Source organism: Tachyglossus aculeatus, chromosome 17, assembly GCF_015852505.1.
Source record: "Tachyglossus aculeatus isolate mTacAcu1 chromosome 17, mTacAcu1.pri, whole genome shotgun sequence".
NCBI lineage: Eukaryota > Metazoa > Chordata > Mammalia > Monotremata > Tachyglossidae > Tachyglossus > Tachyglossus aculeatus.
In genome coordinates this window covers 57,891,137-57,917,670 of record NC_052082.1, presented here as the reverse complement: position 1 = coordinate 57,917,670, position 26,534 = coordinate 57,891,137, and the positions used below count along the sequence as shown (strand labels likewise).

The following is a 26,534-nucleotide window of genomic DNA, read 5'->3' as shown; positions in this document are numbered from 1 at the left end:
GAAGAGGAGAGGAGGGTGGTGAGGAGGACGGTGAGGAGGAGGGTGGTGAGAAGAGAGGAGGACGGTGAAGAGGCGAGGAGGAGGGTGGTGAGGAGGAGGGCGTGAGGAGGAGGGTAAGGAGGGGGCGGTGAGGAGGAGGGTGAGGAGGAGGAGAGGAGGACGGTGAGGAGGCTGTTGAGGCGATGTGTGTGTGTGTGTGTGTGTGTGTGTGTGTGTGTGTGTGTGTGTGTGTGTGTGTGTGCGTGCGCGCGCGCGCCGGTGTGTTGCCGGAGCGGGTTTGGGGCTCCAGGCCGGGCTTTGCGAGCGTCCGGCTCCTCCCCCTCCCCCCCGCTCCCTCCCTCCCCCTCCCCCTCCCCCTCCCCCTCCCCCTCCCGTCCCGGCCTCGGCCTCGGCGGCGGCGGCGGCGGCGGCGTTGCCCGGCGTCGCCCCCTGGCGGCGCGTGCTTGTGCCTGCCGGTCGGTCGGTCGGTCTGTCGGTCGGTCGGTCCGTCGGTCGTTGGGCCTGTCGGTCGTTGGGCCTGTCGGTGGGCCGGTCGGTGTGTCCGGGGCGCCTTCGCCCCCGTGGCGCTCGGGCCGCTCCGCCGCTCCGCCGCCCGCCCCCCCCCCCGCGCCGCCCGCCGCCGGCTCAATATGTCTCAAGATGGCGGCCAATGTGGGATCGATGGCTCAATATTGGAAGCGCTTTGATTTGCAGCAGCTGCAGGTCAGGCCCCCCCCGCCCCCCCCCCTCCGCCGCCCCCCGCCCCCGCCGCTCCGGGACCCCCCCCTCCCCCCCTCCCCTCCCCCCCCGGGGGCCGGGCCGCCCCCCCTTCCCCCCCCGGACCGGGGGCCGGTGGCGGCGGGGGGGAGGGGAGGGGGGGGAGGGTCCGGGGTCCCGGCTGGTCCCCGAGCCCCCGGCGCGGGCCGGGCCCCCATCGATCCCTCCCTTGATCGGAAATTGATCCTCTTTGTTCAATTCATCGATCAGCCCAAGATGGCGCCGGGAGCCGCCGCCGCCGACCCCGGGAGCCCCCCCCATCCCCCCCCCCCCACCCCCGGGCAAAGTTTGCGGGGAGTTGGCACCAGGCCCGGCCAAATCCAACGGCGTCCACCCCATCCCAATCTGCCTCTCGACCCTTCTTTTACTTGCCCGTATCTATCCTGTTGATTTGATTTGGTCAATATGTTGGGTTTTGTCTCTCCCTTCTAGCCTGGGAGCCCACTGTTGGGTAAGGACCGTCTCTCTATGTTGCCAACTTGGACTTCCCAAGCGCTTAGTACAGTGCTCTGCACACAGTAAGCGCTCAATAAATACTATTGATTGTCTCCCCCTTCTAGCCTGGGAGCCCACTGTCGGGTAGGGACCGTCTCTTTATGTTGCCAACTTGGACTTCCCAAGCGCTTAGTACAGTGCTCTGCACGCAGTAAGCGCTCAATAAATACGATTGATTGATTGTCTCCCTTTTCTAGCCAGGGAGCCCACTGTTGAGTAGGGACCGTCTCTCTATGTTGCCAACTTGGACTTCCCAAGCGCTTAGTACAGTGCTCTGCACGCAGTAAGCGCTCAATAAATACGATTGATTGATTGTCTCCCTTTTCTAGCCAGGGAGCCCACTGTTGAGTAGGGACCGTCTCTTTATGTTGCCAACTTGGACTTCCCAAGCGCCTAGTACAGTGCTCTGCACGCAGTAAGCGCTCAATAAATACTATTGATTGATTGTCTCCCCCTTCTAGCCTGGGAGCCCACTGTTGAGTAGGGACCGTCTCTTTATGTTGCCAACTTGGACTTCCCAAGCGCCTAGTACAGTGCTCTGCACGCAGTAAGCGCTCAATAAATACGATTGATTGATGATTGTCTCCCCCTTCTAGACTGTGAGCCCACTGTTGGGTAGGGACCGGCTCTAGTTGTGGCCCACTTGGACTTCCCAAGCGCTTAATCAATCAATCAATCAATCAATCAGTCAATCAATCAATCGTATTTATTGAGCGCTGACGGTGTGCAGAGCACTGTACTAAGCGCTTGGGAAGTCCAAGTTGGCAACATAGTCCCTACCCAACAGTGGGCTCACAGGCCAGTGCTCTGCACACCGTAAGCGCTCAATAAATAGGGTTGATTGATTGATCGACCGGCACCGGGCCTCGTCCCCCCCCCCCCAAAAAAAACCCTCCCCGGGACCCCCTCCTCCGGCCCCGGGGAAGACACTCGCTGCGAATTGGAGCGGTCGGTTTATTATAATAATTATACCGGTATTTGTTCAGCGCTCACTCTGTGCAAAGCACTCTCCGTCGGATGATGATAATAATAATAATAGTGGTATTTGTTAAGCGCTTACTAAGTGCAGAGTCGGTCGGATCATAATAATAATGGTATTTGTTAAGCGCTTACTATGTGCAGAGAGTTGTTAAGCGCTTACTAAGTGCAAAGTCGGTCGGATGATAATAATAATGGTATTTGTTAAGCGCTTACTATGTGCAGAGAGTTGTTAAGCGCTTACTATGTGCAAAGTCGGTCGGATCATAATAATAATAAGGGTAGTTGTTAAGCGCTTACTATGTGTAGAGCGTTGTTGAGCGCTCACTATGTGCAAAGCACTCTCCGTCGGATGATAATAATAATAGTGGTATTTGTTAAGCGCTTACTAAGTGCAAAGTCGGTCGGATCATAATAATGATATTTGTTAAGCGCTGACTATGTGCAGAGCGTTGTTAAGCGCTTACTAAGTGCAGAGTCGGTCGGATCATAATAATAATAATGGTATTTGTTAAGCGCTGACTATGTGCAGAGCGTTGTTAAGCGCTTACTAAGTGCAAAGTCGGTCGGATCATAATAATAATAATGGTAGTTGTTAAGCGCTGAGTATGTGCAGAGCGTTGTTAAGCGCAAAGTGCAGAGTCGGTCGGATCATAATAATGATAATGGTATTTGTTAAGTGCTAACTATGTGCAGAGCGTTGTTAAGCGCTTACTAAGTGCAGAGTCGGTCGGATCATAATAATAATAATGGTATTTGTTAAGCGCTGACTATGTGCAGAGCGTTAAGCGCTTACTAAGTGCAGAGTCGGTCGGATCATAATAATAATAATGGTATTTGTTAAGCACTGACTATGTGCAGAGCGTTGTTAAGCGCTTACTAAGTGCAAAGTCGGTCGGATCATAATAATAATAATGGTATTAAGCGCTGACTATGTGCAGAGCGTTGTTAAGCACTTACTAAGTGCAAAGTCGGTCGGATCATAATAATAATAATGGTATTTGTTAAGCGCTGACTATGTGCAGAGCGTTGTTAAGCGCTTACTAAGTGCAAAGTCGGTCGGACCATAATAATAATAATGGTATTAAGCGCTGACTATGTGCAGAGCGTTGTTAAGCGCTTACTAAGTGCAAAGTCGGTCAGATCATAATAATAATAATAATAATAATAATAATAATGGTATTTGTTAAGCGCCTACTATGTGCAAAGCACTCTCTGTTGGACAATAATAATAATGGTATTTGTTAAGCGCTTACTAAGTGCAAAGTCGGTGGGATAATAATAATGGTATTAAGTGCTTACTATGTGCAGTGCTTACGAAGTGCAAAGTCGGTCGGATAATAATATTTAAGTGCCTACTATGTGCAAAGCACTCTCCCTCGGATGATAATAATAATGGTATCTGTTAGGCTCTGACTATGTGCAGAGTGTTGTTAAGCGCTTACTAAGTGCAAAGTCGGTTGGATAATAACGATATTTGTCTAGCGCTTACTATGTGCAAAGCACTGTCTGTCGGATGATAATAATAATAATGGTATTTGTTAAGCACCTACTATGTGCAAGGCACTGTCTGTCGGATGATAATAATAATGTGTTAAGCGCTGACTATGTGCAAAGCGTTGTTAAGCGCTTACTAAGTGCAAAGTCGGTCGGAAAATAATAATAATGGTATTTGTTAAGCGCCTGCTATGTGCAAAGCACTCTCCGTTGGATGATAATAATAATAATGGTGTTTGTTAAGCGCTTACTAAGTACAAAGTTGGTCGGATAATAATAATAATAATGGTATTTAAGCGCTTACTATGTGCAAAGCACTGTCTGTCGGACAGTAATAATAATGGCATTTGTTAAGTGCTTACTAAATGCAAAGTTGGTCGGCTAGTATGTTTGGTTTTGTTCTCTGTCTCCCCCTTCTAGACTGTGAGCCCACTGTTGGGTAGGGACCATCTCTATATGTTGCCAATTGTACTTCCCAAGCGCTTAGTACAGTGCTCTGTACACCGTAAGCACTCAGTAAATACGATTGATTGATTGATTGATAATAATGGTATTTTGTTAAGCACTTACTATGTGCAAAGCACTGTCCCTTGGATAATAATAATAGCAATAATGGCATTTGTTAAGTGCTTACTATGTGCAAAGCTCTAATAACAATAATGGCATTTGTTAAGCGCTTACTATGTGCAAAGCACTGTCGGTCGGATAATAATGATATTAAGCACTTACTATGTGCAAAGCACTGGTCTGAGCGCTGGGGAGGTTATGAGGTGTTCGGGTTGTCCCACGGTGGGCGCACAGTCTTCACCGCCATTTTACAGAGGAGGGAACTGAGGCCCAGAGAAGTGAAGTGACTCGCCCAAAGTCACCCAGCTGACAGTTGGCGGAGCTGGGATTTGAACCCATGACCTCTGACTCCAAAGCCCTGGCTCTTTCCACTGAGCCACACTGTTAAGCGCTCACTAAGTGCAAAGCACTGTCGGTCGGATCATAATAATAATAATACTGGTATTCGTTAAACGCTTACTATGTGCAAAGCACTGTTCTAAGCACTGGGGAGGTTTCGAGGTGATCGGGTTGTCCCCCGTGGGGCTCACAGTCTTCACCCCCGTTTTACGGAGGAGGGAACTGAGGCCCAGAGAAGTGAAGTGACTCGCCCAAAGTCACACAGCTGACAGTTGGCGGAGCCGGGATTTGAACCCATGATCTCTGACCCCCACTGAGCCACGCTGCTAATAATAATGGTATCGGTTGAGCGCTTACTATGTGCGAAGCACCATTCTAAGCGTTGGGGGGGATACGAGGTGATGAGATGGTCCCACTGGGGCTCAGAGTCTCCCCGGTTTCCTGATGAGGGAACCGAGGCCCAGAGAGGTCAAGTGACTCGCCCAAAGTCACCCAGCAGACAAGTGGCGGGGGCGGAATTAGAACCCACGACCTCTGACTCCCAGGGCTGGGCTCTTTCTACTGAGTCACGGCTGGTTATCTGTCCCCTCTCCAGGCCGGGGGCGGAGGGGGCCGGGTAGTGGGGTGGTTAGCCCTCCCAGCAGGCCAGGGCGCTGGACGAGTGACCGGTCATCCATCTACCCCCCCATCCAAGCTGGGGGCTGTCCATTTATTTAGTGGTATTTATTGAGCGCTTACTGTGTGCAGAGCACTGTACTAAGCTCTCTAGGCCGGGGGTTGTTGGCTGATGGGGAACTGGTCGGGTGGCTAGTTAGTTACCCTCCGTCCAGAGTCCCCGGGGGGTTTTTGGGGTGATTGGTGGGTCCCCCACCAATCCATCCAGGGTCTGGGGGGAATGGTTGGGTGATTCCTTCTCTTCTCTCCTGGTTGGGGGGCCTGGTTGGGTGGCTAGTTAACTCCCCTCTGTCCAGAGTGTGTATGTGTAGGGTGGGTTGTGGGTGAGGCCTGGTGACTTGTTGGGTGGCTAGTTAACTACCCTCTTGTCCAGAGTGTGTATGTGTAGGGTGGGTTGTTGGGTGAGGCCGGGGGACTGGTTGGGTGGCTGGTTAACTACCCTCTTGTCCAGAGTGTGTATGTGTAGGGTGGGTTGTTGGGTGAGGCCTGGTGACTGGTTGGGTGGCTAGTTAACTACCCTCTTGTCCAGAGTGTGTATGTGTAGGGTGGGTTGTTGGGTGAGGCCAAAGGACTGGTTGGGTGGCTGGTTAGTGACCCTCTGTCCAGGGTGGGGGGCAATTGTTGGGCGACTGAGTCTCTTCGCACCAAGTCGGGGGACTGGTGGGCAACTGGTTAGTTACCCTCTGTCCAGGGTGGGGGGGCAATTGTTGGGCCATTGAGTCTCCTCGCACCATGTCGGGGGACTGGTTGGGCAGCTGGTTAGCTACCCTCTTGTCCAGAGTGTGTATGTATCGGGTGAGTTGTTGGGTGAGGCCGAAGGACTGGTTGGGTGGCTGGTTAGTGACCCTCTGTCCAGGGTGGGGGGCAATTGTTGGGCGACTGAGTCTCTTCGCACCAAGTCGGGGGACTGGTGGGCAACTGGTTAGTTACCCTCTGTCCAGGGTGGGGGGCAATTGTTGGACCACTGAGTCTCCTCGCACCATGTCGGGGGACTGGTTGGGCGGCTGGTTAGCTACCCCCTGTCTAGGCTGGGAGGGATTGTGGGTGATTGATTCTCCTTTCTCTCTCTCCCCGGGGTTTTGGGGGGGACCGGATGGTTGCCCGGTTCCCGTCTCTCCAGCTTGGGGGTGCCGGCCGGGCGACCGATCCTCCCCTCTCCAGTTCCGAGGGGGCAGTCGGCCGAACGTCTGTCTCCCCACCGACCCGGGGTAGGCCGCACGGGGCCAACCGAGTAGCTAGCACCTCTCCGGGCTGGTGCGGAGAGGGTGCTTCCCGGGAGAAAGTTTCCCGGGGTCAGGGCCTGTTTGGGAATGCGGCGGAGGAGAGGGGATTCCACCCCGGGATCCGCTTCTGGTCGATCACCTTCCCCCCCGTGGCTTCCCAGCAAGGATGTGTGTGTGTGTGTCTGCTTGTGGGGGGCAGAAGACATTTCCTTCCTTCCTTCCTTCCTTCCTTCCTCTTTTCCCCACCTTGACTGTCTGGGTAAGAAAGGGCCGTTTCTGGCTTCACACTCAAGGGACTCACCGGGAGCCGCCTTCCTCAAGTCCTACCCCCCCTTTTCCTGCCTCCCCAGGACCCCCTCGCCCCCCCCCCAGCTTTCCTCTGACACGCCGCCGGTGGGACTCGGAGGGGCGAGCGGGCTCCCACTGACACGCTTCCCGTCCGGGCTCCCGCTCGGGAAGCCTGGGCCGGGGCGAGATCGGTGGATCCCTGCTTTTCCCGACCGCCGGCCGGAGGAGACGCGTTTTCTTTTTTTTCCTCGCCAGCTTCCTAAGGGATTGGTGCAGGGAAATTGAGTCCTGCCTCTTTAAGCGGTTAAGCGCCTCTCTTGGCCAAGGCTCTGCTATGGTATATGCCCAGCACCTTCCTCCACCCCCTTCCTACCCACCCACCCACCCACAGAAGCTTTCCAACCGCATCCTCCATGTGGGAGCGTAGAGACCCGAAGGAGCCCGAAAAGACCCCGGGACTATGCCAGATTGATGTTTTGCATAGCCGAAGTGAAGTTCAAGGTGAGGGGGCTTGTTGTGGTCAAGGGGGCTACTGGGAATGAAGGTGGCTCGTGGCGGGGCCACTGGGCCCGGGGGACGACACTCGGGCATCAGGGACGGGGGGCACAGCGGCCCGAACGGTCAGTGCCCGGGCCCGGCGTCGTCCGCCGGCGCGGTAGAGTTAGCTTTCCCCGCCTCATGGCGATCTCCAAGCCCTCGGATTAAGGAGGACTTGGCCGAGCGTTCCCTAACTGGAAAGAAACGTTAACGGTGACCCGGGATACCCGCGGGAATCGGGCAGATGAGATCCAGATGCCGAGCGGTAGAAAATGAACCGGATTAGACGGTGATGTCGTTTAAATGGAGTCTGACAACTTGAATTTGGGTTGCTTTGCCTTGCGCCCGGGCTACCGGAGCGGAGACGGAGGAGAAAGCGGGCAGCCGCCGCCGAGGAAATTCCCGCAGATTTTGTCCTCGACTCGGGAGGACGAGACGCGAGAGACGCCGCTCCGATAAGACTAAAACTTCAAGGAGTTTGAGTATTTATTGACTAAAATAGATTACTCCAAAGTGTCTATTGTGCAAATTAGATTCCTGAATGTAATGAACACAGCCAAATGGCATTTTTGATAAATTGGTCTACCCTGTTTTAGTAAAAATAGCTCCTTTTACCATAATTTAATTCCCGTGCAAACTGCAAAACCCGTTGTGGAGTTTTTAGATGTAAGCCGTAATCTTTGTTGCTTCTTCTTCTTCTTGTCAGGCTAAATGTGCCATCCCGACTTCCTCGTTGCTTCTTGTTTTGTCATCCCGGCCAAACTGCCCGATCATCCTTTTGCTAGAAACTTAATTAATTATTAGATGGTTGCTGAACTGCGCGGTTGTTGTTTTTCTTTCTTTCTTTCTTTCTTTTTTTTTTTTCAACAGCCATTAGGGGCGGTCACCGGGGAAGCAGTGGGACTTTAAAGTTTTAAGACTTGTGGTTGAGAGATTGGGAGCAACTGGGAAGACAAAGGTTTACTTGAACGAGCTCTCAGATTGCTATCGTTAGATTTTTTAAAAAAAATTTAAGCCTTTTAAGAAAACTCTTTACCTGCCAGTCAGTCTGATTCTAGGGTACGGTGGCTTTGGCCTCTCCAATGCACCTCGGGATCAACCTGGAAAGCCTGGAATTTCCTCCCCGATCCCACGCCTCTTCGGAGCGGGAGGGGATGGCAGCATTCGAACGCGATCCTAGGCTTTATTTTTCTAACTCCGCTTCTGGCCCAAGAAGTCCTTTCGGTGCTTAAGGGATTTCGGTTCGGGCTGTGCTCCCGCAAGTAGAATCGCAGCAAGTTAGACTTTTCCATTTGTCTCCTTTGATACCCGCCCCTGCCCTTTTCTTTCTTTCTTTCTTTCATGCCCCCCCCCCCCCAAATTCTAAATTCTAAATTCCAAAATGTAGAATTTACTTCTACATTGTGCAGAAGTAAAGGCTGGATCCTCACTCCCATCAGAAGGAGAGCGGAGAGACATGGGAGACGGAGTCCTTTCCACCCTGTAATGGGTCCTCCTGACCTGGATTATGTTGAAGTCAGTGGCAGCTGCCGAGTTTCTAACCCCCGGCTCCTAAATTCTGGGAGTCCCCTCCGTTTAAGGGAGGCAGCCCTCCCGCCCAGCCACCATGGTCCCCTTCGAAAATAATAATAATAATAATAATAATAATAATAATAATAATAAGAAGGATGGCATTTATTAAGCGCTTACTATGTGCAAAGCACTGTTCTAAGCGCTGGGGAGGTTACAAGGCGATCAGGTTGTCCCACGGGGGGCTCACAGTCTTAATCCCCGTTTTACAGATGAGGTAACTGAGGCACAGAGAAGTTAAGTGACTCGCCCAAAGTCACACAGCTGATAATTGGCAGAGCCGGGACTTGAACCCGTGACCTCTGACTCCAAAGCCCGTGCTCTTTTCCACGGAGCCACACTGCTTCTCTAAGACAGGGAGGAAGAGAGTTGAGTTCTTGAGGACTAGCCCCATCTTTCCGTTTTCGTCTTGAAGGCCGGCGGTGTGGCCACTGCAAGGAGGTTTCTTCGGTAAACATTTTTCTGGTCAGGAAAGAGCGCTAGGGCTCTGCCTCTGTCCTCTGTTCAGCTTTTTGGGACCCTTCCCTGGGGCAAAACTTCCTTGATGGATATATATCTACATATAGATGTATTTTTTTTGAGAGAAAGAGAGAGCAACTTAGTTTTTCACACCAAAACCTAGGGTGCTAATCCTGCCTTGCTTTTTATTTGTGTTTAGCTTTATCCCTTTCCTCAGGGGGTTGCTGAGTAATTTACCGTTCAGGCTTCTGAGAAGGAGTGAGCTCCGTCTGAATGTAAAACACCACCTTTGAGGGGAATATTGTCACCCCGTCTTTAAACTTTTGGGGGTCCAGGCCACTCCTCCCCGGTCTACAGCTGGGGGTGGGGGGAAGCTGAATTGAGGCTCGGACGTTTTCACTGTCCTGCTGTCGTCTGAGATGTTTTCTTCCTCCTGCCGCCGTCAGCTCTTTTTCCCGGTCGCTTCCATCTTTGGGGTTGGGGTCCCCTCTTCTCCTCCTCGTTCCCATCCCGCCGTGGCTCTCTCCGTTCGTTCCGGGGCTTGGGCCGGCGAGCCCAAAGGGGGTGGTTTTCTGGCCCCACAGGCCGAGATCTCCACCGGTCAGGAGTTTGGCCCGCTCTGGGAGTCGGGTGGCAGCTGATAAAAGAGGAATTTGGGGGAGGAAACAAAGAAGGTTGAACAAACTGCCCAGCTGCTACTCCCCCAATGCAAAAGCATTTCATGAACCTCTCAGCTCCTTCAAAAATACCTTCTGCTGGGTTGGAATGCCTTTAGGACGTTGCGTAGTTTTTTTGGTTTTTTTTTTAAACAATCTTCCTCTCCCACTGCTGGGGAATTTGGGGTTCCCTTTGTAGGTCCCTCCCTGCCCCCCCCCCCCCCATCTGCTCCAGAGGCTGGGCTGGCATTGGGAATCATAATGGAGAATCCAGGATGGGAGCGGACAAACTACATTCATCCCGGGTTGTGGTGAAGACCGTCACGGGAAATGGCAGGGACGAGGATACGGTTTTCGGGCAAAGAGAGGATTCGTGTTTTCACAAAGTCTGGGCTCAGAAACGCCTGCCCCGGCTCCTCCGAGATCTCCTCAGAAGCAATCCGGGTCCCCGGCCGAGGTCAAGTTCCCCTTCTCAGTTGTACGGACGGGAAAGTCGGGCCTAATTTAAGACCAGAGGAGTTTTCAAATGAGACTAGGCCAGCGTCCCTGGGAAAGATTGGATGGATCAATATTTACACAGGTCTTACCGTCGGGTAATCGACAATTAAAAGTTGTGCTCTGAGAAGTTGTGCTCTGAGAAGACCGTAGCCCAACTCGGAAATTCTCCCCTTCTCCTCGACTCCCTTTCCAAAGAATTTTGAAGGTGAATTTCTCCACCCAGCTCCGTTTTTCCTACGAAAAGTCTGGTTTCAACTAGCAAAACCCCAGAGTCCCAAGTTAAGGTTGAAAAATGGCTCCCTCTCCCGCCCCGTTGTGTCTAAACCCGCAAGAGGTTGGTAGCTCGAGGCTCGTTTTGGCTTTAACAGAAAATTTCCTGCCTCTGATTGTTTAAGCCAGACCCTTAATCTTATTTGAACGTATTTAAAATTTACAAAAAACCCGGAAGAATTGTCTCATGTAAGTAGCTAGTGAGCGCAGTTTAAACACCCGGGCCCGGCCGGCCTAGTATCTAATTGGAAACAGGTGGAATTCTTGGAATCCCATCTCCGACTCCGATTCTAGCCAAACACAAGCCCACTTTTGACTTAGGGCTGTTCATTTGGCTCCGGCTGTTCGAGTAGTGGAACCGCGGCTTCGCCCGAGTCAGGCAGGGTTGCGGCATTTTACCTGGGGAGTTTCGACCACCTGCGATCTCGGGAACGGGAGGGTGGGGTCGGAGCTCGAGGAGAATTATGAGAGAGACAAGTGGGGGGGGAGTGCGTTAATGGAGTAATTAGATAACCGGTTTAATCTATACGTTGGGTAACTGCAATAGCAGTCATGGAATTGTGAATTAATAAGCCACTCCATAGTTTCCCTTTCTCGGTAATGAATATTTATAGACTTGAGCTGTGACAGGTAAATTTTATTGTGTACTCCGTGTAACCGAAAAGAATGGAAAGTTAGGAGCAGAGAGAACACCGGAGAAAGAGCACGTTTGGCGGGAGCGGATGAGGCGCCGCGGCTCGAAAGGCCATTGACGGATGGTTAGGTCGTCTCCGGGCGGCTGCCCCCTCCGAGGGAATGACCTCTCCCCCTCGATCCCTGCACCTTTCCCCCCGCTCCGCCGGAGGGGTCGAGCCCGGGCTTTGGACCTGGAAATCCACCTCCGCGGCAACCGTCGGCTGGCCCGACCATGGGCCTCCCTTCCGTCGGCCATCTCCCCACCCCGAGGGAGCTCTACCCCTCTGGCCCGGGGCACCAGGATAGGGCAGATAATAATGATGGCATTTATTAAGCGCTTACTGTGTGCAAAGCACTGTTCTAAGCGCTGGAAAACTAGCAGAGGACGGTTTCGATCCATCGACCTCTGGGTTGTGGGCCCAGTACGCATCTGGCTAGGGGACTTCTGGAGGGCCAGGGCAGAGTTGAGGACAGAAGCCAAAGAGACCTAAATGACCCGGGGAGAAAAAAATCCGGCCGCCGTCTCTCCTTCCTAGCTGGCAGCGACGAGGCGATTAAAAAAAGACTCCTCCTGGAATTAGCTCCGGGCCTCCCGCGCTGTGAGGGGAATGTTTTCATTCTGTTTCTCCCTTTTTCCCCCGAAGGCCCCGTCTTTGGGTTTCTCCCTCAGAAAGGCCGAGGCCCTGTTCACGAAGAACTCCCTCCCAAAGCGGGACCGAGGCAAAATGGGGGCGGCGCACACCCGCTTGGAGAGAGGACTCTTCTAGACTGTGAGCCCACTGTTGGGTAGGGACCGTCTCTATATGTTGCCAACTTGTACTTCCCAAGTGCTTAGTACAGTGCTCTGCCCACAGTAAGTGCTCAATAAATATGATTGATTGATTGATTGACTGAGGACTCAGTGCCTCTCCTGAAAACAGCTTCCCAAACATCCCCAGGCTTCAGGGAGGAGATGTCCGTTCATTCAGTCGTATTTATTGAGCGCTTACTGTGTGAAGAGCACTGTACTGAGCGCTTGGGAAGTACAAGTCGGCAACATGTAGAGACGGTCCCTACACGACAGTGGGCTCACGGTCTAGAAGGGGGAGACAGACAACAAAACATGTGGACAGGTGTCAGAATCATCAGTCGGGAGAAACCTTAAGGAGGAAGGCTCTGGAAGACGAGGATCGGTCCCGTCTGGGCCGGTGGTGGAGGAGAGATGGGGATTTTGGCCGTGACCCAGTGGCTGAATCCTTGGCCCTCCAGCCCGGACTGCGGATTGGGGTCCGGCGGGGGGCAAGGCGGGGTCACCCTTGGTCACAAGTGGGTCATTAACGACGGCCGGCAGGTGACCGATGAGGAGAGGAACCCGGAGGTCCTGGGGTAGAGCCGGCAAAGGCTGGAAGTGCCCCCTTCCCACAGCCCCCCGCTTCGGTTCTGCCTAGAGTCTTCCCCCCAACCGTAACCCTTCGGGCCCTGGGAACTCAGGCAATACAGAAGGCGACAGAGTGGGTTCTCCCCGCTCCGGAAAGTTAGGCCCGGTGTGTTGGAGACGGCGGCCTGATTTCGTTATTTAAGGGAGTAGTGATTTCACCGAGGACGTTTTTGGCTTGCAGCGTAAGATCGCTCGGAATAGAAGACGGGCTTTTTCACGAATCGGGGCTCCGACTCCGACGGGGAGCCTGGCTTGTCCGCCCGGGTCCCTGAGATCAATCAATCAATCAATCGTATTTATTGAGCGCTTACTGTGTGCAGAGCACTGTACTAAGCGCTTGGGAAGTACAAGTGGGCAACATAGAGAGACGGTCCCTACCCGACAGTGGGCTCACAGGCTAGAAGGGGGAGACAATCAATCAATCGTATTTATTGAGTGCTTACTGTGTGCAGAGCACTGGACTAAGCGCTTGGGAAGTCCAAGTTGGCAACATAAAGAGACGGTCCCTACCCGACAGTGGGCTCACAGGCTAGAAGGGGGAGACAGACGACAAAACCAAACATTTTGACCAAATCAATAGGATAGATACGGACAAGGAAAATACGGGGCGAGAGGAAGATTTGGAGATGGCATCTCCCCACCAGTCAATCGGTCAGCGGTATTTATCGAGAGCTTGCTGCATGCGGAGCGTGGTACGAAGCTCCCGCTCTTTCCGTGAGGTTGAAGATTTGCCCGGGAAATGGGGTCCTACAGGAAGGTGCACCTCTGGGCTGATTTTTTGCTCGTGTTTGACTCGGGGGGCTGGTGGGAGGTTCTATGGGGTACAGCTTAGTCCACCATCGCTTTCTTGTTTGGGGGGTGGGGGGGGGGAGTTAACCCGAAGGCGTAAAAGAGAAGGGTCGGCGGTCGGCAGAGAGTTGCGCTTAAGCCTCGGGGCTCACGGGGTGCCCGCCGCTGGCAAACTCCACCACCCTGCTGGTGCTCCCCCGCCCCTCCCTGGGGACCCTCCTCCGCTTCTCTCCCACATTCTGCCCCCCATCTCTTCCTCCCTCCTTCCCGGATCCCAGCCACGTGACTTACCGTGGGTTGTGACGAAGGATTCGGAGCTCCTGCCGAAAAGAGTGGTCTGACGCTAGAAAGCTGAAAAATCCCTGGACCTTGGGGAACCGAGGGAGCAGGAGTGCATTTGATCCTAGAGGGGTGGGGGTGGAATTTCTTCCTCTCGAGCCTCGGAGGGCAGCAGTTGGTATCCACCCCACTTTCGACCCCTCAACACGTGTATAAAGAGCCATATTTTAATATCCATCTTCTCTTCTGGAATGGAAGCTGCTTGTGGGCGCGGAATGTCTCTACCGACTCTTGTATCGGAGAAGGAGTGTGGCCTAGTGGGAAGAGCACAGGCTTGGGAGTGGGAAGGACCTGAGTTCTAATCCCACTCTGTCGCTTGTCTGCCGCGTGACCTCGGACAAGGCACTTTATTTCTCCGAGCCTCAGTTACCTCATCCGTACAATGGGGATTAACCGTGTAAGCCCCGTGTGGGTCAGGGACTGTGTGCAATCTGGTTAACATGTCTATCCTAGCGCTTAGTATGGTGATTGACACATAGTAAGTGCTTATCAAATACCATAATAATAATAATTACTGTTATTGTTAATAATTTGTGTCTATTCCAGTGCTTAGTAAAGTGCTTGGCCTGTAGTCAGTGCTTAATAAGTAGCATAATAATTATTTTTTTCTCCCAAGTGCTCAGTACAGTGTTCTGCGTTCAGTAAGATACCTCTGATTGATTGATGGGGGTTGGGGGGGATGAATTTTTTTTATGGCATTTATTAAGCGCTTACTATTTGCAAAGCACTGTTCTAAGCACAGGGGAGTTTACAAGGTGATCAGGTTGTTCCACGGGGGGCTCACAGTCTTCATCCCCATTTTCCAGATGAGGGAACTGAGGCCCAGAGAAGTGAAGTGACTTGCCCCAAGTCACCCAGCTGACAAGTGGCGGAGCCGGGATTTGAACCGTTGACCTCTGACTCCAAAGCCCGGGCTCTTTCCACCGAGCCACGCTGCTCCAATTTGAAGCAGCAATTTGCTTCCAGATCAGATTTGATCTGATTGATCGGAAAGGAAAAGCAGGGGTTGAAAATCAATCAATCAATCAATCGTATTTATTGAGCACTTACTGTGTGCAGAGCACTGTACTAAGCGCTTGGGAAGTACAAGTTGGCAACATATAGAGACAGTCCCTACCCAGCAGTGGGCTCACAGTCTAAAAGGGGGAGACAGAGAACAAAGCCAAACAAACTAACAAAATAAAATAGAGTAGATATGTACAGGTAAAATAAATAAATAGAGTAATAAATATGTACAAACATATATACATATATACAGGTGCTGTGGGGAAGGGAAGGAGGTAAGATGGGGGGGATGGAGAGGGGGACGAGGGGGAGAGGAAGGAAGGGGCTCAGTCTGGGAAGGCCTCCTGGAGGAGGTGAGCTCTCAGTAGGGCCTTGAAGGGAGGAAGAGAGCTAGCTTGGCGGAAAAGCCACGTCCACTGTTCTTCCCTCCCTTTTCCCGGGAAGGCCTCCTTTCCCAAGCTCTAGGCCCAGGCCTGAGACCCATCACCGTTCCTCCCGAGGCCAGGGAGGAGGAGGAGAAGGGGAGAATCTTCTCCACTGTGGGTCTTGGATCTCCTGTAACCCGTCCCCCTCTCTATCATCACACATCTCCCACGGCAGTGAGCCCTCCCGTACTTTCGGCCAAGGGGACCCGACTCCTTCTCTCCTTCCCCAGCCCAGCCCGCACCCTCCGCTCCTCTGCCATCGCTAACCTCCTCTCTGGGCCTCGTTCTTGCCCGTCCCGCCGTCGACCCCCGGCCCACGTCATCCCCCTGGCCCGGAATGCCCTCCCTCCGCACATCCGCCAAGCTAGCTCTCTTCCTCCCTTCAAGGCCCTACTGAGAGCTCACCTCCTCCAGGAGGCCTTCCCACACTGAGCCCCCTCCTTCCTCTCAATCAATCAATCAATCAATCATATTTATTGAGCGCTTACTGTGTGCAGAGCACTGTACTACGCGCTTGGGAACTACAAGTTGGCAACATATAGAGACAGTCCCTACCCAACAGTGGGCTCACAGTCTCCCCTCCTCCCCCTCTCCATCCCCCCCGCCTTACCTCCTTCCCTTCCCCTCAGCACCTGTAGATATGTATATATGTTTGTACGGATTTATTACTCTGTTTATTTATTTATTTTGCATATCTATTGTATTGATTTTATTTTGTTAATATGTTTTGTTTTGTTCTCTGTCTCCCCCTTCTATAATAATGATAATAATAATAATAATAGTGGCATTTATTAAGTGCTTGCTACGTGCAAAGCACTGTTCTAAGCGCTGGGGAGGTTACAAGGCGATCAGGTTGTCCCACGGGGGGCTCACAGTCTCAATCCCCATTTTACAGATGAGGTAACTGAGGCCCAGGGAAGTGAAGTGACTTGCCCAAAGTCACCCAGCTGACAAGTGGGGAGCCGGGGGGCTCACAGTCTCAATCCCCATTTTACAGATGAGGTAACTGAGGCCCAGGGAAGTTAAGTGACTTGCCCAAAGTCACACAGCCGACAGTTGGCAGAGCCGGGATTTGAACCCATGACCTCTGACGCCAAAGCCCGGGCTCTTTCCGTTGAGCCACGCTGCTTCTCCAGACTGCTCTCCACACGCTGCTCTTCTAGACTGTGAGCCCACTGTTGGGTAGGGACCGTCTCTATATGTTGCCAGCTTGTATAGTACAGTGCCCTGTACACGGTAAGCGCTCGATAAATACGATTGATCGATCGATGGATTGACTCGCCGGAGTCGCCCCCCACGTTCCCGCCCCCACCGCTCAGAAAGAGGGCGGAGGCGGGAGACTCGGGGCGCGGGAGCGGCTCCCCGACTCGCCCACGCCGCCGCGTGCCGCCCGGGCCTCCGCCCTCCCTGCCGCCGCCGCCCCGGGGCCCGCGTCGCCCTGCCAAGCCGGAGCCCCGGCCCAGCACCGGGGGGGAGACCGAGCGAGCTGGGCCGCCTCCCCGCTCTCTCTTCCCCGCCTGTCTCTGTGCCTGTCTCTCCAGGTGACTCATCGCGCCCCAGCCAGAGTGGAAGCTCTGTTGCGGCGCAGAGATGTCGGGAGACTAATGAGATGATCTCCGCGAAACACCTGGAACTCCTCGGAAGCGAGGTGCTACATAAATAAAGGCTCATTACATTATTAGCTGTCCCAGGGGTCGGAGGAAGAAGCCATCGCTCTTCCTCCTCCTCCTCGCCCGCCGCTCCGGGCCCGGAACGCGCCGCCCAGTCGGGGGCCGGGGGCGGCGTGGGGATCTCGAGGCAACCCCCCACCCTGGGATGGCGTTTTGTTGGGTGGCTGGCTGGGAGCTGGATCCATGTAATAATAATAATAATAATAATGATCATCATCAATCGTATTTATTGAGCGCTTACTGTGTGCAGAGCACTGTACTAAGCGCTTGGGAAGTACAAGTTGGCAACATATAGAGACAGTCCCTACCCAACAGTGGGCTCACAGTCTGAAAGGGGGAGACGATTAAATGATGGCATTTATTAAGCGCTTACTATGTGCAAAGCACTGTTCTAAGCTCTGGGGAGGTTACAGGGTGATCAGGTTGTCCCACGGAGGGCTCACAGTCTTCATCCCCATTTTACAGATGAGGTAACGGAGGCCCAGAGAAGTTAAGCGACTTGCCCAAAGTCACACAGCTGACATTTGGCAGAGCCGGGATTTGAACCCACGACCTCTGACTCCAAAGCCCGGGCTCTTTCCACTGAGCCACGCATGTAGAGGTTCACCCAGTGGGTACAGAAGCACTCGGGGCTGCCGCTTTGGACTTCTTGCCCGCGCGTCACGTAGTTCGTTCATTCATTCAATCGTATTTATTGAGCACTTACTGTGTGCAGAGCACCGTACTAAGCGCTTGGGAAGTGCAAGTCGGCAACATATAGAGATGGTCCCTACCCAACAACGGGCTCACAGTCTAGAAGGGGGAGACAGACAACAAAACCAAACAGGTGGACAGGTGTCAAGTCGTCAGAACAAATAGAAGTAAAACTAAATGCACATCAGGAACAAAATAAATAGAATAGTAAATATGTACAAGTGAAATGGAGTGATAAATCTGTACAAACATGTATACAGCTGCTGTGGGGAGGGGAAGGAGGTAGGGTGGTGGGGATGGGGAGGGGGAGAGGAAAAAGGGCGCAGTCTGGGAAGGCTTCCTGGAGGAGGTGAGCTCTCAGTAGGGCTTTGAAGGGAGGAAGAGAGCTAGCTTGGCGGATGTGCGGAGGGAGGGCGTTCCGGGCCCGGGGGAGGACGTGGGCCGGGGGTCGACGGCGGGACGGGCGAGAACGAGGCCTAATGGTGAGGAGATTAGCGGCGACAGAGGAGCGGAGGGTGCGGGCTGGGCTGGAGAAGGAGAGAAGGGATGGGAGGTAGGAGGGGGCTCACAGTCTTAATCCCCATTTTACAGATGAGGTCACTGAGGCACCTTGAAGCCCAGAGTGAGGAATTCTGTCCAGAGTGGCACCCGCGCCCCCTCCGGATGGCTTGTTGCTCCACCCCGTTCATTCATTCATTCAATCGTATTTATTGAGCGCTTTCCGTGTGCAGAGCACTGGACTAAGCGCTTGGGAAGTACAAGTCGGCAACATAGAGAGACGGTCCCTACCCAACAGCGGGCCCACAGTCTAGTTGAAACGGCGCCCGATGGGGTGGGGCGTCCCTCGGCCTTGGGGTTTGCGGGGAAGGGTGATCAGCGAGCGTCCAGCCGTCTCAGCTGACCCGGGAGGGCGGCTGTCCGCAAGCGGTCCGGGCCTCGGTGCCGGCGCGGGCTTTGGGCAGGGAGAGTTTCTTAGCGGAACGTCCCTTCGTCCCCAAAGGAAGAAGCCCTCAGCATCCCGCCTCGGGAAGTCCAGCCCCCCGGCCTTGCCCCGAACCAGTCCCACACCCTCACACGGAGCAGCGGAGGGCGGGTTTTCGTGCCGGCGCGGTGGAACCGTCACTCCCTTCCGCCACTTGTCTGCCGGGTGGCCTTGGGCAAGTCACCTCACTTCTCTGTGCCTCAGTTCCCTCGCCTGTAAAAAAAAAAAAATAATAATGATGATGGTATTTGTTAAGCCCTTACTATGTTCAAAGCACTGTTCTGAGTGCTGGGGGGATACAAGGTGATCACGTTTTCCCACGTGGGGCTCACAGTCTTAATCCCAATTTTACAGATGAGGTCACTGAGGCGACGTGACTTGCCCAAGGTCACACAGCCGATAAGTGGCGGAGCCGGGATTAGAACCCAAGACCTCTGACTCCCGAGCCCTTGCTCTTTCCACCGAGCCACGCTGCTTCTCTAAAATGGGGACTGAGTCTGCAAGCCCTGTGTGGGACAGGGACTGTGTCCAACCTCATTTGCTTGTTCCAACCCCAGCGCTTAGTACAGTGCCTGGCACAAAGTAGGCGTTTAACAAATACCATAATTATTATGTTTTGGGGAAGAAAAGAGGATTTTGGATTCTGGCCAACTTGCTTTTGGATTGTCGCCTGGGGCCCCGCCGTGCTCCTTGGTTACATATCTATCATTTTATTTTCCTGTCTTGATGTCTGTCTCCCCCACTCTAGACTGTGAGCTTGTTGGGGGCAGGGAATGTCGTCGTTTAGTGTTGTGTCGGACTTTTCCAGGCGCTTAGTGCAGTGCTCTGCACACTGTGAGCCTTCAGTGAGCATTTATTGAGTGCTTACTGGGTGCGGAGCGCTGTACGAAGCGCTTGGGGAGAGTCCAGTTCAGAGGAGTTTGTAGACACGCTCCCTGCCCACAACCAGCGTACTGTTTAGCGGATGAGCTCAATCAATACAGTTGATAGATTTGATCATAATAATGATGATGACAGTATTTGTTAAGCACTTACTATGTGCAAAGCACTGTTCTAAGCGCTGGGGGGATACAAGGTGATGAGGTTGTCCCACGTGGGGCTCACAGTCTTCATCCCCATTTTCCAGATGAGGGAAGTGAGGCCCAGAGAAGTGAAGTGACTTGCCCAAAGTCACCCAGCTGACAATTGGCGGAGCCGGGATTTGAACCCATGACCTCTGACTCCAAAGCCCGGGCTCTTTCCACTGAGCCATGCTGGTTCTCAGTGAAGCTCAATCAATACAGTTGATTGATTTGATCATAATAACAATGATAATGATGGTATTTGTTCATCCCCATTTTCCAGAACTGAGGCCCGGAGAAGTGAAGTGACCTGCCCAAAGTCACCCAGCTGACAATTGGCGCAGCCGGGATTTGAACCCATGCCCACTGACTCCAAAGCCCGGGCTCTTTCCACTGAGCCACGCTGCTTCTCTGCTCAGCGCTTAGAACAGTGCTTTGCACATAGTAAGCGCTTAATAAATGCCATTATTGTTATTATTATTATTACTGCCCTACCTGACCCCATCTGAAATAATAATAATTGCGATATTTCAGTGTGCCATTGTACTAAGGACTGGGGTAGATAAAAGGTCATCTTGTGGGACACAGTCTCCGTCCCACAGCCTAAATAGGAGAAGAACAGGTATTGCATTCCCATCTCACAGATGAGGAAACTAAGGCCCGGGGAAGTGACTTAGCCAAGGGCACCTAGGAGGCGCATGATGGAGTGGGATTAGAACCCAGGACCTCTGACCCCCAGGCCTGGGTTATTTCCCAGACTGAGCCCCTTCCTTCCTCTCCCCCTCGTCCCCCTCTCCATCCCCCCCATCTTACCTCCTTCCCTTCCCCACAGCACCTGTATATGTGTATATATGTTTGTACATATTTATTACTCTATTTACTTATTTATTTATTTTACTTGTACATATCTATTCTATTTATTTTATTTTGTTAGTATGTTTGGTTTTGTTCTCTGTCTCCCCCTTTTAGACTGTGAGCCCACTGTTGGGTAGGGACTGTCTCTATATGTTGCCAGTTTATACTTTCCAAGCGCTTAGTACAGTGCTCTGCACATAGTAAGCGCTCAATAAATACGATTAATGATGATGATGATGATTTCCTCTGGGCCATGCTGTGTCTCCTGCTTCTTCCTTCCAGTCTCTTGCCCCCCCCCCCCCCCGTTACCTGTTGGGGTTTTTTTTCCGTAATGGGAGGTGTTAAGCAATCAATCAATCAGTCATATTTACTGAGCGCTTACTATGTGCAGAGCACTGTACTAAGCGCTTGGGAAGTACAAATTGGCAACATATAGAGACAGTCCCTACCCAACATTGGGCTCACAGTCTAAAAGGGGGAGACAGAGGAAAAAAAAATCCAAACATACTAACAAAATAAAATAAATAGAATAGATATGTACAAGTAAAATAAATAAATAGAGAGTAATAAATATGTACAAACATATATACATATGTCTCTATATGTTGCCAATTTGTACTTCCCAAGCGCTTAGTACAGTGCTCTGCACATAGTAAGCGCTCAATAAATACGATTGATGATGATGATGATGATGATATACAGGTGCTGTGGGGAAGGGAAGGAGGTAAGATGGGGGGGGATGGCACTTGCTATGTTTTAGGCACTGTAGTAAGCGTTGGGGTAGAGTCAGGATAATCAGGTTGGGCATAATCCCCACCCCCAGTGGGGCTCACAGTCTTAATCCCCATTTTCCAGATGAGGTAAGTCCGGGGCGAGCCGGGAGCGGAGGGAGTCGGGGGCGACGGGCCACGGGGAGAGAGGCGGGGCGACCTGGCCAGGGCAGACAGGTTGCCCGCCGGGCAAGTGGGGCGGCTTGAGCGCGACTGGGATCCAGGCCAAGGCAAGACCAAACTGCCCAGAAGCCATCTCCTCCCTCCATAAAGCGGGGCGGCGTGTTCTTTGTGTACAGGTGAAACCTTGGCGCGTGACAGGCCTGGCCGCGGCAGGGAGAGAGAGAGGGAGGGAAGTTGGGGGGAGAAATGGAGAGGAAAAAGAGAGAGAGAATGAGAACCTCCGGAGTGAGACGAGACAAAGGCACCATTTTAATGCCCGGCCCTGTGATTATCCCTGGGTAGAAACGGACTTGTCATTACAAGCCTTTTCTGGAATTCCTTAAGCTCTCGTTATGTGACCGGTACCGCTTCTGCTTTATGGATGAAATTAATGGGCTTCTCAGGCGTTGCGCGGACGTCCTCTCTTCCCTAACCCCCTAGACTTTGCCGACCGGGTTTTATTCTGGGTGGAAACGAAAAGGATGAGGCCTGGGCTGCAGCCTCAAATGAAGCCAGAAATTCAAGGGGGGAGATCAAAGAAGGGACATGAAATAACCCCGGTGGGCTAGGAGTTAGCTGGGGGGTGGAGGCACATGATGTCATTTGGAGGTACAGAAGAACCTCTGTTTCTCTTCAGCAATCAATCAATCATATTTATTGAGCGCTTACTATGTGCAGAGCACTGTACTAAGCGCTTGGGAAGTACAAATTGGCAACATATAGAGACAGTCCCTACCCAACAGTGGGCTCACAGTCTAAAAGCAAGAAGACAATTAGACCTGGGGGAGCCCCGAGGCCCAGAATCACCGAGAAAGATGGTGTCCCGGGAGCCCCCCGCCCCGGCCCCAGCCATCTCCGCTCACCCGGGACTCTCGCTCTCAGAGATCCTCCCGAAAACCCCGGCCAAGTCCAGCGCTTCGATGCCGTGGTGATAGTAATAATAATAATTCCGGTATTTTAGACTGTGAGCCCACTGTTGGGTAGGGACTGTCTCTATATGTTGCCAGTTTGTACATTCCCAAGCGCTTAGTACAGTGCCCTGCACATAGTAAGCGTTCAGTAAATACGATTGATGATGCTGATGATGGTATTTGTTGAGCACATAACGAGTACCGGGCACTTTACTAAGCGCGGGGAGGGTGGATGCAAGCAAATCAGGTTGGACGCAGCCCCTCATCCCCCATCGCTTCTCGGCCTTTTGGCTAACATCAAGCGTATTTCATCAGTCGTATTTATTGAGCGCTTACTATGTGCAGAGCACTGTACTAACATCAAGTGTAGTGTCTGCTCTTAGTTTAATATCTGTTTTAATATCTGTTTTCGTTGCGGAGACGCTGTGTTAAGCAGCTTTTTGGAGAAAGGAGGTGGGTTGGGAGCTTGCTCCATCCCCTCCACGCGTCGGCCTGGTATTGCAGTACTTCCAGGCTAGGTGCCTTTCCCCCATTGTTTTTTTTTCCTTTCTAGACTGTGAGCCCACTGTTGGGTAGGGACCGTCTCTATATGTTGCCAACTTGTACTTCCCAAGCGCTTAGTACAGTGCTGTGCACACAGTAAGCGCTCAATAAATACGATTGAAGGAATTGAATGAATGAGTGGGGCTCACATGCCCAGACTGAGCCCCCAAAGCCCGGGCTCTTTCCAGATGGTAAGACTTTCGGTCTATCAATCAATCAGTTGTATTTATTGAGCACTTACTGTGTGCAGAGCACTGTACTAAGCGCTTGGGAAGTCCAAGTTGGCAACATACAGTGCTCTGCACACAGTAAGCGCTCAATAAATACGATTGAATGAATTGAATGAATGAGTGGGGCTCACATGCCCAGACTTAGCCCCCAAGCTCTTGGACTGAGCTCTTACGGTGTGCAGAACACTGTACTAAGCGCTTGGGAGAGGACAGTGGAGCAGAGGTGGCAGATGACTTGGGGCAAGTCACGTAACTTCTCTGGGCCTCAGTTACCTCAACTGTAAAATAGGGATTAAGACGGTGAGGCCCCCCGTGGGACAACCTGATTACCTTGTGACCTCCCCAGCACTTAGAACAGTGCCTTGCACATAGTAAGCACTTAATAAACTCCATCATTATTATTATTTTTATTCCTTGACTAAAAGGGAACATGCAGAAGCCGCGTGGCGCAGTGGGTAGATCCCGAGCCTGGGATTCAGAAGGACCTGGGTTCTAGTCCCAGCTCCGCCGCTTATCTGCCGTGTGACCTTGGGAGGGTCACTTCACTTCTCTGGGCCTCAGTTACCTCATCTGGAAAATGGGGATTGAGGCTGTGAGCGCCACGTCGGGCAGGGATTGTGTCCAACCTGATTTGATTGTATCTACCCCAGTGCTTAATACAGTGCCTGGCACATAGTAAGTGCTTAACGAATGCCACAATTATTATCGTTACTAATTATTAAGGAGCCCCCAGTCCAGCAACGGTCCCGCAGTGACCTTCTGCCCTGGCGGTCCTGGTTCTGCCAGTCTTAATTGCCCCTCGAACAGTGAGATTCAGGAGTGTCCGGTTCGAGAGCCTTGTGTAAACTGGGAACGAAGGAGACGGGTTTCAGAGGTGGGCAGGAATCGCCAAACTCTTAGGATTCGGTGTGGCCAGTGGGCATGGCCCCGGGGTTGCCAGGATAGTTGCCCCTTGAACAGTTAGATTCCCAAGTCTCCGGTTAGACATCACGAGGGCCTCAAGTAAATTGGGAATGAAGGAGACTGGTTTCAGAGGTGGGTAGAAGTAGCCAAACTCTTAGGATTCGGTGTGGCCCGTGGGCACGGCCCCGGGGTTGCCAGGATAGTTGCCCCTTGAACAGTTAGATTCCTGAGTCTCCGTTTAGACATCACGAGGGCCTCGTGTAAATTGGGAACGAAGGAGCTCTGTTTCAAAGGTGGGCAGAAATCGCCAAACTCTTAGGATTCGGAGTGGCCCGTGGGCATGGCCCCGGGGTTGCCAGGATAGTTGTCCCTTGAACAGTTAGATTCCCGAGTCTCCAGTTAGACATCACGAGGGCCTCGTGTAAATTGGGAACGAAGGAGCTCGGTTTCAGAGGTGGGTAGAAGTAGCCAAGCTCTTAGGATTCGGAGTGGCCCGTGGGCACGGCCCCGGGGTTGCCAGGATAGTTGCCCCTTGAACAGTTAGATTCCTGAGTCTCCGTTTAGACATCACGAGGGCCTCGTGTAAATTGGGAATGAAGGAGCTTGGTTTCAGAGGTGGGCAGAAGTAGCCAAACTCTTAGGATTTGGAGTGGCCCGTGGGCACGGCCCCGGGGTTGCCAGGATAGTTGTCCCTTGAACAGTTAGATTCCCGAGTCTCCAGTCAGACATCACAAGGGCCTCGTGTAAATTGGGAACGAAGGAGCTCTGTTTGAGGTGGGCAGAAATCGCCAAACTCTTAGGATTCGGTGTGGCCCGTGGGCACAGCCCCGGGGTTGCCAGGATAGTTGCCCCTTGAACAGTTAGATTCCTGAGTCTCCGTTTAGACATCATGAGGGCCTTGTGTAAATTGGGAACGAAGGAGCTCGGTTTCAGAGGTGGGCCGAAATCGCCAAACTCTTAGGATTCGGAGTGGCCCGTGGGCACGGCCCCGGGGTTGCCAGGATAGTTGCCCCTTGAACAGTTAGATTCCCGAGTCTCCAGTTATCATGAGGGCCTCGTGTAAATTGGGAACGAAGGAGATTGGTTTCAGAGGTGGGTAGAAACAGCCAAGTTCTCAGGACTCAGTGTGGCCGGTGGGCACGGCGTGGGCCCACTTCCTCTCGGGGAAAGGGGCCCCGGGACCGCCGCCTCCCTCACGGGGTTCTGGTCCGGAAGGATCCGCCCCAGTGCATCCACTGTTCTCCGAACGAAAGGGCCCGAGCAGTGAGCACGGGGTGGACTTTGCTCGGGCCGGGCCGTGGTGGGTCCCATCCCCGCCCCTGCCCGTGGCGGTTGCCCCCGGCTGGTTTTGCTTTCGGTTTCAGCAAACACTCCACCAACCCCAAGAGCGGAAAGACATGGAGGGGTTTGCCGCCGGCTCGCCCGTTGGCATTGAAGGCGGGCCTGGAACCCTCTTCTCCCCAGACCTCTTCATTCCCTTCATCAGTCAATCAATCAATCAATCGTATTTATTGAGTGCAGAGCACTGTACTAAGCGCTTGGGAAGTCCAAGTTGGCAACATATAGAGACGGCCCCTACCCAACAGTGGGCTCACAGTCTAGAAGGGGGAAGCACTGTTTTAAGCGCTGGGGAGGTCACAAGGCGATCAGGTTGTCCCACGTGGGTCTCACAGTCTTAATCCCCGTTTTCCAGATGAGAGAAGTTAAGTGACTTGCCCAAAGTCACACAGCTGACAGTTGCGAGGGGCGGGATTTGAACCCCTGGCTTCTGACTCCAAAGCCCGGGCTCTTTCCACTGAGCCACACTGCTTCCCCGCTTCATCTCCCGGGTGGCAACGCCACCTGATAACTGTCCCCTGATCTGAGTGGACCTCAGCCCCATCGGCTCTTGCCGGGGCCCCTCACCCCGTGTGCCCAGGCGGCCCTCAGCAACGGCCCGGATGCCACCCTAGCAGGCTCGGCCGTCGGAAGGTCATGCCTCAGTTCCCCATTACACGCTAGCCGGCGTCGGAGCGCGGTGCGGGATCGTTTGGAGGGTGGAGAGAGCGGGCCCTGGGGGGTGGCCCCATGCCAGTCGGTTGGGGGGCAAAGGATGTTGATCCGAGGGAGGGCGGCGAACCCAGGGCATCGTCCTGGAGCCCTTTTAGACTGTGAGCCCACTGTTGGGTAGGGACTGTCTCAATGTGTTGCCAATTTGTACTTCCCAAGCGCTTAGTACAGTGCTCTGCACACAGTAAGCGCTCAATAAATACGATTGATTGATTGATTGATTGATTGATTGATTGATGAAGGAAGGG

General features: G+C 53.0%; 1 protein-coding gene and 1 pseudogene across 1 annotated transcript in view; both read left to right on the top strand.

Moving 5' to 3' along the window:
• The first annotated feature begins 631 nt into the window (after positions 1 to 631).
• The window catches only part of CUX1 (cut like homeobox 1), a 301,376-nt gene continuing 275,473 nt past the window's right edge, over positions 632 to 26,534 (top strand). Inside the window, 1 exon segment of the mRNA XM_038759292.1 lies at positions 632 to 702. Within this exon segment, the coding sequence (XP_038615220.1) occupies positions 640 to 702 (63 nt within the window). The 5' untranslated portion in view covers positions 632 to 639.
• Positions 22,833 to 23,090, top strand: LOC119939866 (annotated as a pseudogene).